This window comes from Myxine glutinosa, unplaced genomic scaffold, assembly GCF_964187855.1.
Source record: "Myxine glutinosa unplaced genomic scaffold, kmMyxGlut1.1 SCAFFOLD_2680, whole genome shotgun sequence".
In the NCBI taxonomy this organism is placed as follows: Eukaryota; Metazoa; Chordata; class Myxini; order Myxiniformes; family Myxinidae; genus Myxine; species Myxine glutinosa.
In genome coordinates this window covers 567-13,515 of record NW_027618774.1, presented here as the reverse complement: position 1 = coordinate 13,515, position 12,949 = coordinate 567, and the positions used below count along the sequence as shown (strand labels likewise).

At 47.4% G+C, this 12,949-nt stretch overlaps 1 protein-coding gene across 3 annotated transcripts in view; it reads right to left on the bottom strand.

Annotated features, from left to right (window-relative positions):
* The window catches only part of LOC137420762 (SLAIN motif-containing protein 2), a gene marked incomplete at its 5' end in the record, with an annotated part of 43,794 nt that extends 35,072 nt beyond the window's left edge, over nt 1-8,722 (bottom strand). For all 3 annotated transcript variants that reach the window (XM_078769475.1, XM_078769476.1, XM_078769478.1), the window contains 2 exon segments: nt 3,646-3,782; nt 8,586-8,722. In XM_078769475.1, coding sequence (XP_078625601.1) covers nt 3,646-3,782; nt 8,586-8,722 — 274 coding nt within the window.
* Nucleotides 8,723-12,949: the final 4,227 nt, after the last annotated feature.

The window sequence follows — 12,949 nt, the reverse complement described above, 5'->3', positions numbered from 1 at the left end:
CCGATTTCCGATTCCGACGGGCGAGACGGGCCGATTTCCGATTCCGACGGGCCGATTTGGAGCAAGAAAAAGAACGAGACGGGAGAAAAAGGAGAGAAACGAGACGGGGAAAGCCGATTGGAGAGGCGAGTGAGGCGCGATTGGAGAGGAGTGTGAGGCGCGATTGGAGAGGAGTGTGAGGCACGATTGGAGAGGAGTGTGAGGCGTGATTGGAGAGGAGTGTGAGGCACGATTGGAGAGGAGTGATTGGAGGGGAGTGTGAGGCACGATTGGAGAGGAGTGTGAGGCACGATTGGAGAGGAGTGTGAGGCGCGATTGGAGAGGAGTGTGAGGCGCGATTGGAGAGGAGTGTGAGGCGCGATTGGAGAGGAGTGTGAGGCGCGATTGGAGAGGAGTGTGAGGCGCGATTGGAGAGGCGTGTGAAGGATTGGAGAGGAGAGGAGTGTGAGGGATTGGAGAGGTGAGGGATTGGAAAGGAGAGGGATGTGAGGGTTTGGAGAGGAGAGGAGTGCTAGGTGGAGAGAGGAGAGTGTCAGGTGGAGACAGGAGAGTGTCAGGTGGAGACAGGAGAGTGTCAGGTGGAGAGGAGTGAGGGGTCACATATTATGTGAAATAACTAAATTCACACCATTTCTGGATCTGATGACTTGCCAGTAACCATTTTGTAAAAATGAATGTGCAGCATATAACTCAATATGTCGAAATGTCACACACATCCATGCCCGTGGGATTCCCACGGGTGACCCCGCTAGTGTAGTAATGTTGGCTGATTTTCAAGCAGATGGAAGAAGACCGCGTGTGCAAGTGACAGGGGTTAAAGGGCAGAAAGAGGAAGTGCAAAAGCAGCAGAGCAGGTTTTTCGGACTCATGAGCTTATGCCATCCAGTCAAGCTGCAGAGTCAGAGTCTAGGGTTGAAAGAACCTTATCCACCTTCTCAGGTGCAAAAAGACAGATTCCATGAGTAGTTGGGAACGACAGGGATGGGAAGGATGAGTATAGAGCGTGAGATTGGGGATAAGATTTGGAAGCAAACACAGAATTGAGGCATTCAGCCTTCTTACGAATGTTCTTGTACAATGTGGGGCAATATATATATTGTTGTGGATATGAGAATGGTGTTTTTTTTATTGGCTTTTTTTTATTGCTTTATTCTGGACCCTCCTGCCTCCAGTTGTGTATAAAGGTCAAAGGTCGTTCCGTAGTTATTTCATAAACAATCACGTTAGCCAATCATAGATTTCCCCCTTGTTGACAGTTATTTCCTAATTCTGCGTAGTAGGCTATGGATTTGTTTTCCATTAATTGACACTCCATTGCACCAAAGTCAAATAGATAGATCCCAATTCATTCCCAAAGCCCCATTCACAAAGCCTCGATTGCCAACTGCATTTGCCGCCATTGCCATGTGCTCCGTGCTCTGTGTGAACAGGAGGGGCGGGGTCGCCGGGAAGAGGCAAGCCCAGGGCGTGCCACGAGGGGCAGGGCTGTTCAGCCCCATGCCCAAATAAGGGAACAAGCCCGTAGCTCGCCACAAGGGGCGCGCCGTTCGGCGCCATGTCCAAATAAGGAGGCAAGCCCGTGGCATTGCCATATAAGGTCACAGAGCACAGGGGGGAGGGCGGTACCGAAACTGAGGAGGGCGTGTCACACCGGCGCTTGAGGATGATATATGCGGGCGAAGATCGCGAAACGGCAGATGAGTCCGGAAAAAGCACACGACGTCCCCACGGCAGCACGGAGAGCGAACCATTGAGCAAGACTGAGAGAGAGAAACGTGAGGGAGTGCCTGTATTGCGGCAATAGGCCGATACCCTCTAGGCCCTATTGCCGGTCGGTGAGACGCGAGGCTGTGTTTGCCGGGTTTTCGCCTCGACCCCAAAGCGTGGATCGGAGCGCGCGCTTGGAGCCGGACCTCGACGCCTACCATCTGCCTGGACCCTCCTCTGCCATCCCAAACCATCCTTTCCATCCTTCTTGTGTACGTGAGTTTGTTTTGTTTGTTCTGTCCAGGGTATAAGTTAAGCCTGTGTAAATAAGCTAGCAATTTTCACTGTGTCTCCTTGATTTCTTCTGTAAATTATTTTATTATCCTTCCTTCTCCTTGGTTTCTTTGGTCCTGTAAATAGCAAATAAATTATATTCGTATTCCCTACTTCTGTCTTCCTCTTCTTCACATCCGTGTCGCCTTTGTCTTTTCCCCATTGAATATCTGTGGCACGATTTGGCCAACGTTTCAGGATCGGGTCTAGTCATTATTAACGGTTCGGGCCGCGGCGCCATCCGCTCGGCAAATTAACATCTTATCCGCGGTCCGTAACAATATATATATATATATATATACGTATATATATATTGTTGCGGATATGGGACTTGGCCTCAATATCCGCTTGTAAATACTCCCCTATTTCCCCAATACTCCCCAACTATCCCCAATCCCCCATTCCCTAGTCCCATTGCCTGTAAATAACACTCTGTAGAACCGACCTTCCCCTTTTTCCCCCATTAAATGTCGTGCCCAGGTTCACCGCATCTCACGTAGACAACTATAGGACATCTTGCTAGTTATTCTTAGTCTATGTCAGTTAAGGACTCGTTTCCATTAATTCTGACTCTTCGTTGCACCAGAATGTGATCGTATGGCACCAGTAGTGAGTTTAGGACCTCCCCTTACCTCCTCCCATCTTCCCCATGAAACAACAACAACTACAACTACAACTACAACAACAGAGGAGAATGGGGGCGGCGCGGCGCGGGGGAGTGTGCGTCCTCACACCGGCTCGGTTAGCCGCCATTGACCATGCGCTCCGACGGGGTTACCACGAAGGGGCTCCCTGTCAGCCCCTCGTCAAGGGCGGAGCCGGTAACCCCCCCGCACGCACCCAATGAGAAGCAACGGGCCGATTCCATCTGGGGCGGAGCTAACGAGCCGAGGGCGTGTCACTCCCCGCCGGATATACGCGGCCACTTACCGGACGTGACGTCAGATGCGCCCCCAGCTTGAGAAGACAAGTCACCACCTCCGAGCGCTGAGTGAGACCTCCCGCATCTTTGGACTGGACCGGTTCGATTTTGCCCCTGAGCCAAGGTGCACCTTGAGCCATCGAAGACCTGCCCCTCCTTGCCATCAATCCCCGTGTGAGTCAGTTTTGTCCCGTTTATCTGTCGTCTGTCGGGGCTAATATAAGAGTGTGTCTAAGTGCCTGCCTTTCTATGCTGTCCCTCTTGTCGTTGTAATCTGACCTTCCGCCCTAATATAACCTCCTCCGGAGGTCTTGAGAACCGTATCCCTGGTGTCGTGTCATTTTAATCCCAGCCGTTGTGTCCTTTTCCTTCATTGATTTAGCGTAGCGCGACTCGGCAACGTTCGAGTATAATCGGGTAACTTGTGCGGACACGGCGGCCATTCCGCTCGGCCCACCATAACATCAAAGTCGTGTCTGTAACAATATATATGTATGTATACACACACACATCATATCAGGAAATTAATCTTTTACCTGAGAACTTTTACTGAGAGAGAAGCCATATAATAGCCAAATATCGACGACAGTACAACTCTCATGCACCTCATGATCTACTGTATATTTTACTATGCAAGTTCAAACAGCTCCCCCACACAACACCATGCTTCACGCCCCACAGACCATGCAGGGGTGGCCGCGGTGCCCAATTTCCCGAACCGACCGGGACGACCGGTGAGGCGAACGCCAGACGCGACCAAGTGAGCGGACAGGCGCCGCGACAGCTGGGACTGGCTGGCCGTGTTGGCGATTCGTACAGCCTGACAGGTAAGGTGGTGGGTGAAGAGGATTTCAGGAACACTTCCAAAAAAAGGTTTCAGGACATTTGCAGATGAAAATTATGACACGAATGATGATTATAATCAAATGTACCTGCTTTCCCTAACAGATGCCAAATGACTAAATACAAAATGGAACAAGAGCGACACTCGGTAAAAAGCATACCTCTCACACGCTGGATAGTTTACATTTTGTCTCCCACTGATAGGCCGGATCTGCATCGGATCTTCACCAAAATCAAATCAGCTTGTTCTTGTCACACACACCTGTCCACCAAGTTTCGTCTGAATCCATCCATAACTTTGAGACATTGTGCTCATAGACAGACAAAAACAAAGACAGACAGACAGCCAGACAAAAACAGCCAGAAAAAAAAGAGAGAGACAAAAACCAAACAGACAAAATCAAACAGACAGACAAAATCAAACAGACAGACAAAATCAAACAGACAGACAAAATCAAACAGACAGACAAAATCAAACAGACAGACAAAATCAAACAGACAGAGAAAATCAAACAGACAGAGAAAATCAAACAGACAGAGAAAATCAAACAGACAGACAAAATCAAACAGACAGACAAAATCAAACAGACAGACAAAATCAAACAGACAGACAAAATCAAACAGACAGACAAAATCAAACAGACAGACAAAATCAAACAGACAGACAAAATCAAACAGACAGACAAAATCAAACAGACAGACAAAATCAAACAGACAAACAAAATCAAAGACAGACAAAATCAAACAGACAGACAAAATCAAACAGACAGACAAAATCAAACAGACAGACAAAATCAAACAGACAGACAAAATCAAACAGACAGACAAAATCAAACAGACAGACAAAATCAAACAGACAGACAAAATCAAACAGACAGACAAAATCAAACAGACAGACAAAATCAAACAGACAGACAAAATCAAACAGACAGACAAAATCAAACAGACAGACAAAATCAAACAGACAGACAAAATCAAACAGACAGACAAAATCAAGCAGACAGACAAAAACCAAACAGACAAAATCAAACAGACAGACAAAATCAAACAGACAGACAAAATCAAACAGACAAAAACAAACAATGAATGAATGAATGATCGTTTGAAGGCCTTTTTTTTTTTTCTAGCCTTGCGGGTCCCATGACAATCATGGTTCCCTGTTTAAGGCAATGTTTTTATGGCCGGATGCCCTTCCTGACGCCAACCCTCAGTCGCCTCATACAATGCGCAGGGATACGGTGTACCTATTCTAACCAGGGTACACACCGTGGTCATTCATCCCAGCAAGCTGGTGCTCAATTTGCCGACCTCGGAAGCATGACAGGCTGAGTCAACCCCACTGGCGTTAATTCAGCGATCGACCAGGATTCGAACCCAGGATCAAAGGATCCCGAGCCGGCACCCTAACCGCTAAGCCAACACCAGACAAAAACAGACAGACAAAAACAAAGAGACGGCCAGACCAGACAGCCAGACAAAACAGACAGCCAGACAAAACAGCCAGCCAGACCAAACAGACAGCCAGACCAAACAGACAGCCAGACAAAATAGACAGCCAGACAAAACAGACAGCCAGACAAAACAGACAAAACAAACAGCCACATACAGACAAACAGACACATGAAAAATCACTAACAGAGCGACACTTGGTAAAACAGAACAAAGTAGAATAGCACTCAGTGGAGCATCCTTTTGACCTCAAAAATAATTGGTGGTTGAATTCAGTGACTTGATGTGCAAATAGTCTTCAAATTTTAAATTAATCGGATGAAAATTGACAATTTTAGAAATTTGGCCTATGTTGACCTCAAAAATAGTTGGTGGTTGGTTTCGGTAAGCTGCTATGCAAATCCTATTCAAATTTCAAGTCAATGGGATGAAAATTGAGGATTTTAGAAATTTGAAAAAAGTGGTTGACCTTAGGCCTATGTTGACCTTTTGGCCTACACTGATCTCAAAAATAGTTGGTGGTGAAAGTTTCGTGAAGATCGGTTTCAAATTGTGACCTGTAGGCAAGTATAAGTGAGCGGACAGACAAACAAACACACACAAACCGGAGTGATCAACATACTTGGGGAAATTTTCTTTTTTTGCCAAGTAACAAAACTGACAGACAGATAAACAGACAGACAAACACACAAAGACAGAGACAGACAAACGGGTGAAAACGCAACCTTGGTCGACCATTGGTAGGGAAGGTAATTAAACAATTCATGTCAGTAATAAAACAAAGCGTGCACCGTTTCGTTCGTCCCGATTTGAGACAATGCCGATGGCTCGGTGCTCTAAAGGAAGATCCATGTGCACATCCAAATTCTTGAAATTAATGGAACAGGTACATTAGAGCACCATTGTTCGACACGCGGTCCAAATCCCCATCCAAAACCTTGATCTTTTCTACCCCCGCTAATTTCACCCCAATTCCACTTTTTTGAAATACCAACTTCTGTCCTGGAAGTCCTTGGTGTTTTATACTTCTCCCACCCCCCCCCCCCCCCTCCACTTCCCACACCTCCTCCCCCCAAGCCCTCTCCCTTCCACACATCTCCCTGCTCTCAAATGTTGTGTTTGTGTGCTTCCCCTTCTCTCCCCATCTTGTTTTCCGCTCCCTCTTTTTATATATTTTGTTTGTCTGGTCGATTTGTTTGTGAAGTAAATGTTAGCTCTTTCACGAGCCTCGATTCAGTATACAATAAAATTAAAAAATAAAATAAAAATTGTCCTGTGTGTGGAACATGTGGACCAACTGACCCCTTAAGGATCAATTACATTTTCAACCAAATGTCAACAGACGTATGTTAATAACCATAGGAAGGCGGTGACCTTGTGTGTGGGTGAAGGCAGTGACCTTGTGTGTGGGTGAAGGCGGTGACCTTGTGTGTGGGTGAAAGCGGTGACCTTGTGGGTGGGTGAAAGCGGTGACCTTGTGGGTGGGTGAAGGCGGTGACCTTGTGTGTGGGTGAAGGCGGTGACCTTGTGTGTGGGTGAAGGCGGTGACCTTGTGTGTGGGTGAAGGCGGTGACCTTGTGTGTGGGTGAAGGCGGTGACCTTGTGTGTGGGTGAAGGCGGTGACCTTGTGTGTGGGTGAAGGCGGTGACCTTGTGTGTGGGTGAAGGCGGTGACCTTGTGTGTGGGTGAAGGCGGTGACCTTGTGTGTGGGTGAAGGCGGTGACCTTGAGTGAGGGTGAAAGCGGTGACCTTGTGTGTGGGTGAAGGCGGTGACCTTGTGTGTGGGTGAAGGCGGTGACCTTGTGTGTGGGTGAAGGCGGTGACCTTGTGTGTGGGTGAAAGCGGTGACCTTGTGTGTGGGTGAAAGCGGTGACCTTGTGTGTGGGTGAAGGCGGTGACCTTGTGTGTGGGTGAAGGCGGTGACCTTGTGTGTGGGTGAAGGCGGTGACCTTGTGTGTGGGTGAAGGCGGTGACCTTGTGTGTGGGTGAAGGTGGTGACCTTGTGTGTGGGTGAAGGCGGTGACCTTGGGTGTGGGTGAAGGCGGTGACCTTGTGTGTGGGTGAAAGCGATGACCTTGTGTGTGGGTGAAGGTGGTGACCTTGTGTGTGGGTGAAAGTGATGACCTTGTGTGTGGGTGAAAGTGATGACCTTGTGTGTGGGTGAAAGTGATGACCTTGTGTGTGGGTGAAAGTGATGACCTTGTGTGTGGGTGAAGGCAGTGACCTTGTGTGTGGGTGAAAGTGGTGACCTTGTGTGTGGGTGAAAGTGGTGACCTTGTGTGTGGGTGAAAGTGGTGACCTTGTGTGTGGGTGAAAGTGGTGACCTTGTGTGTGGGTGAAAGTGGTGACCTTGCGTGTGGGTGAAAGTGGTGACCTTGCGTGTGGGTGAAAGTGGTGACCTTGCGTGTGGGTGAAAGTGGTGACCTTGTGTGTGGGTGAAGGAGGTGACCTTGTGTGTGGGTGAAGGCAGTGACCTTGTGTGTGGGTGAAGGCGGTGACCTTGTGTGTGGGTGAAAGAGGTGACCTTGTGTGTGGGTGAAAGTGGTGACCTTGTGTGTGGGTGAAAGTGGTGACCTTGTGTGTGGGTGAAGGAGGTGACCTTGTGTGTGGGTGAAGGCGGTGACGTTGTGTGTGGGTGAAGGCGGTGGCCTTGTGTGTGGGTGAAAGTGATGACCTTATGTGTGGGTGAAAGCGGTGACCTTGTGTGTGGGTGAAAGTGGTGACCTTGTGTGTGGGTGAAAGTGGTGACCTTGCGTGTGGGTGAAAGTGGTGACCTTGTGTGTCGGTGAAGGCGGTGACCTTGTGTGTGGGTGAAAGTGATGACCTTGTGTGTGGGTGAAGGCAGTGACCTTGTGTGTGGGTGAAAGTGGTGACCTTGTGTGTGGGTGAAAGTGGTGACCTTGTGTGTGGGTGAAAGTGGTGACCTTGCGTGTGGGTGAAAGTGGTGACCTTATTTAAAGCAAGAAGGTGACGTTCATGCATCGATTGATGCATCTGCTTTCCCAAAGTGTTCAACACCTGTTTAAGTTGAGAAATTCTGTGGCCCTTATTTTTCTGACGCAGACCAACTTTAGTCCTTCTCAAGACTTGTTTACTTTTACGATCACACAAATTCATGAACGCACCACCACTTCGGAAAGCTTCTTCCTTGTCCCCGTAAGCCTTATGAACAATCCCTTTTTTTCATACCCCATACGTCATACCCCACACCCCCCAATTCAATCTTACACAAGATGGAGCATAATAGGAGCTACCTGATGTAGCAACGAACAGTTCCAGCAAACACGAGAACAGGATACAAAAAGCAAACACAGTGGAGACAATCCCGTACCAGGAACCATCTTCTTCATCGACGTTCTCTTCAATGTCAACGAGTTCCACCTCATCGAACGCATCATTCCCGGTCGTTTCCTCTTTCCCCGCTTTCAGGCCGGGACTCAAAGGCTTCTTGAGCACGGGCAACGTGTCCTGGGGAACCAGAAGGAAACGTGAATCTCAAGGTTACACCTGTTGGAATTGTGCACCAAAACGAGGAGGATTGCGTACTAAACAAGGCTTCCACGTGCACACGTGTGACGTCATGATGACAACACGACAAACAACAATGAAACAACAACGATTTCGTTTAAACTCTATCATTGTAGATGTCACGCAGTGTGCACAAGTTGGCACGATGTGGCAAAACAACAAAAACGTGGAAACGCGTTAAAATAAATAACAATCATATAAACAGGAATAACATCCCAACCTGGATTTCTACCATTGGTCCGTCCTCCTCCCGCACCGAGCAATGACTAACTTTCCATCCAATCTCTCTTGTACCTCTTCTGCTCCCATTGGCTCTTGTAATCAATTTCCTGCCAAGGCCCAAATATCTCTGGTTTTGGCAAGGGAGCAGCCTCAATGATTCAGGATATAGATGTCCGCACAGGGAATCTGCCAGGAACTTCAACCTGCCCTCTCACAAAAGGAATGAACCAACATCTCCACAGCACCTGCTATGGATTCCCCCTGGGAATACTTCCACTCATACATCCCAATACATCCCGGTTCATCCCATCCCATCCATCCCATCCCATCGATCCATCAATCCTCTCCACCATGGTACATCGAATCCTGGCGGAGGCGGGTGCAGTCAGACAGCTTGCTTTATCAGTTTGGAAAGAACCCAACTGAGGGTAACATTCATTCATTCATTCATTCCAAAAGGGTCGCATCAACGAGTCTCCATCGTTAGGGTAACATTCATTCATTCCAAAAGGGTCACATCAACTCGGGTCCATCCTGAGGGTAACATCGATTCATTCCACAAGGGTCACATCAATTAGTCTCCATCGTTAGGGTAACATTCATTCATTCCACAAGGGTCGCATCAACTAGTCTCCATCGTTAGGAGAACATTCATTCACTCCACAAGGGTTGCATCAACTAGTCTCCATCGTTAGGGTAACATTCATTCATTCCACAAGGGTCGCATCAACTAGTCTCCATCGTTAGGGTAACATTCATTCACTCCACAAGGGTCACATCAACTAGTCTCCATCGTTAGGGTAACATTCATTCATTCCACAAGGGTCGCATCAACGAGTCTCCATCGTTAGGGTAACATTCATTCATTCCAAAAGGGTCACATCAACTCGGGTCCATCCTGAGGGTAACATCGATTCATTCCACAAGGGTCGCATCAACTAGTCTCCATCGTTAGGGTAACATTCATTCACTCCACAAGGGTCGCATCAACTAGTCTCCATCGTTAGGGTAACATTCATTCATTCCACAAGGGTCGCATCAACTAGTCTCCATCGTTAGGGTAACATTCATTCACTCCACAAGGGTCGCATCAACTAGTCTCCATCGTTAGGGTAACATTCATTCACTCCACAAGGGTCGCATCAACTAGTCTCCATCGTTAGGGTAACATTCATTCACTCCACAAGGGTCGCATCAACTAGTCTCCATCGTTAGGGTAACATTCATTCACTCCACAAGGGTCGCATCAACTAGTCTCCATCGTTAGGGTAACATTCATTCACTCCACAAGGGTCGCATCAACGAGTCTCCATCGTTAGGGTAACATTCATTCATTCCACAAGGGTCGCATCAACTAGTCTCCATCGTTAGGGTAACATTCATTCACTCCACAAGGGTCGCATCAACTAGTCTCCATCATTAGGGTAACATTCATTCATTCCACAAGGGTCGCATCAACTAGTCTCCATCGTTAGGGTAACATTCATTCATTCATTCATTCATTCATTCCACAAGGGTCGCATCAACTAGTCTCCATCGTTAGGGTAACATTCATTAATTCCACAAGGGTCGCATCAACTCGTCTCCATCCTTCGGGTAACTTTCCTTCATTCATTCATTCCACAAGGGTCGCATCAACTAGTCTCCATCGTTAGGGTAACATTCATTCATTCCACAAGGGTCGCATCAACTCGTCTCCATCCTTCGGGTAACATTCATTCATTCCACAAGTCACATTAACTCGTGTCCATCCTGAGGGTAACATTCATTCATTCCACAAGTCACATTAACTCGTGTCCATCCTGAGGGTAACATTCATTCATTCCTCAAGGGTGGCATCAACTCGTGTCCATCCTGAGGGTAACATTCATTCATTCCACAAGGGTCGCATTAGCTAGTGTCCATCCTGAGGGTAACATTCATTCATTCCACAAGGGTCGCATCAACTCGTGTCCATCCTGAGGGTAACATTCATTCATTCCTCAAGGGTGGCATCAACTCGTGTCCATCCTGAGGGTAACATTCATTCATTCCACAAGGGTCGCATTAGCTAGTGTCCATCCTGAGGGTAACATTCATTCATTCCACAAGGGTTGCATTAGCTAGTGTCCATCCTGAGGGTAACATTCATTCATTCCACAAGGGTTGCATCAACTCGTGTCCATCCTGAGGGTAACATTCATTCATGCCACAAAGGTCACATCAACTCGTGTCCATCCTTCGGGTAACATTCATTCATTCCACAAGGGTCACATTATCTCGTGTCCATCCTGAGGGTAACATTCATTCATTCCTCAAGGGTGGCATCAACTCGTGTCCATCCTGAGGGTAACATTCATTCACTCCACAAGGGTCGCATCAACTCATGTCCATCCTTCAGGTAGCATTCATTCATTCCACAAAGGTCACATTAACTCGTATCCATCCTTCGGATAACATTCATTCATTCCACAAGTCACATTAACTCGTGTCCATCCTGAGGGTAACATTCATTCATTCCACAAGGGTCGCATTAGCTAGTGTCCATCCTCAGGGTAACATTCATTCATTCCACAAGGGTCGCATTAGCTAGTGTCCATCCTGAGGGTAACATTCATTCATTCCACAAGGGTCGCATTAGCTAGTGTCATCCTGAGGGTAACATTCATTCATTCCACAAGGGTCGCATTTCATTCATTCGCAATTCATTCATTCCACATTTCATTCATTCCACATTCCACGCAATTCCACGCAATTCATTCATTCCACATTCAACTCGTCTCCATCCTTTGGGTAAATTTCCTTCATTCATTCATTCCACAAGGGTCGCATCAACTAGTCTCCATCGTTAGGGTAACATTCATTCATTCCACAAGGGTCGCATCAACTCGTCTCCATCCTTCGGGTAACACTCATTCATTCCACAAGTACAATTAACTCGTGTCCATCCTGAGGGTAACATTTATTCATTCCACAAGTCACATTAACTCGTGTCCATCCTGAGGGTAACATTCATTCATTCCACAAGGGTCACATTAACTCGTGTCCATCCTGAGGGTAACATTCATTCATTCCTCAAGGGTGGCATCAACTCGTGTCCATCCTGAGGGTAACATTCATTCATTCCACAAGGGTCGCATTAGCTAGTGTCCATCCTGAGGGTAACATTCATTCATTCCACAAGGGTTGCATTAGCTAGTGTTCATCCCGAGGGTAACATTCATTCATTCTTCAAGGGTGGCATCAACTCGTGTCCATACTGAGGGTAACATTCATTCATTCCACAAGGGTCGCATTAGCTAGTGTCCATCCTGAGGGTAACATTCATTCATGCCACAAAGGTCGCATCAACTCGTGTCCATACTGAGGGTAACATTCATTCATTCCACAAGGGTCGCATTAGCTAGTGTCCATCCTGAGGGTAACATTCATTCATTCCACAAGGGTCGCATTAGCTAGTGTCATCCTGAGGGTAACATTCATTCATTCCACAAGGGTCGCATCAACTCGTGTCCATCCTGAGGGTAACATTCATTCATTCCTCAAGGGTGGCATCAACTCGTGTCCATCCTGAGGGTAACATTCATTCATTCCACAAGGGTCGCATCAACTCGTGTCCATCCTGAGGGTAACATTCATTCATTCATTCCACAAGGGTCGCATCAACTCGTGTCCATCCTGAGGGTAACATTCATTCATTCCACAAGGGTCGCATCAACTCGTGTCCATCCTGAGGGTAACATTCATTCATTCCACAAGGGTCGCATCAACTCGTGTCCATCCTGAGGGTAACATTCATTCATTCCACAAGGGTCGCATCAACTCGTGTCCATCCTGAGGCAAGCCAGAAAACATTATCTTGCATATCTCGAGGAAAAACTCTCCACACTTTCCTCAAGTCATGGTGGTGCCTTTACAAGTACATCTCTGGTATTTGGTTAACGCCCCCCTATCCTCCCTCCGCCC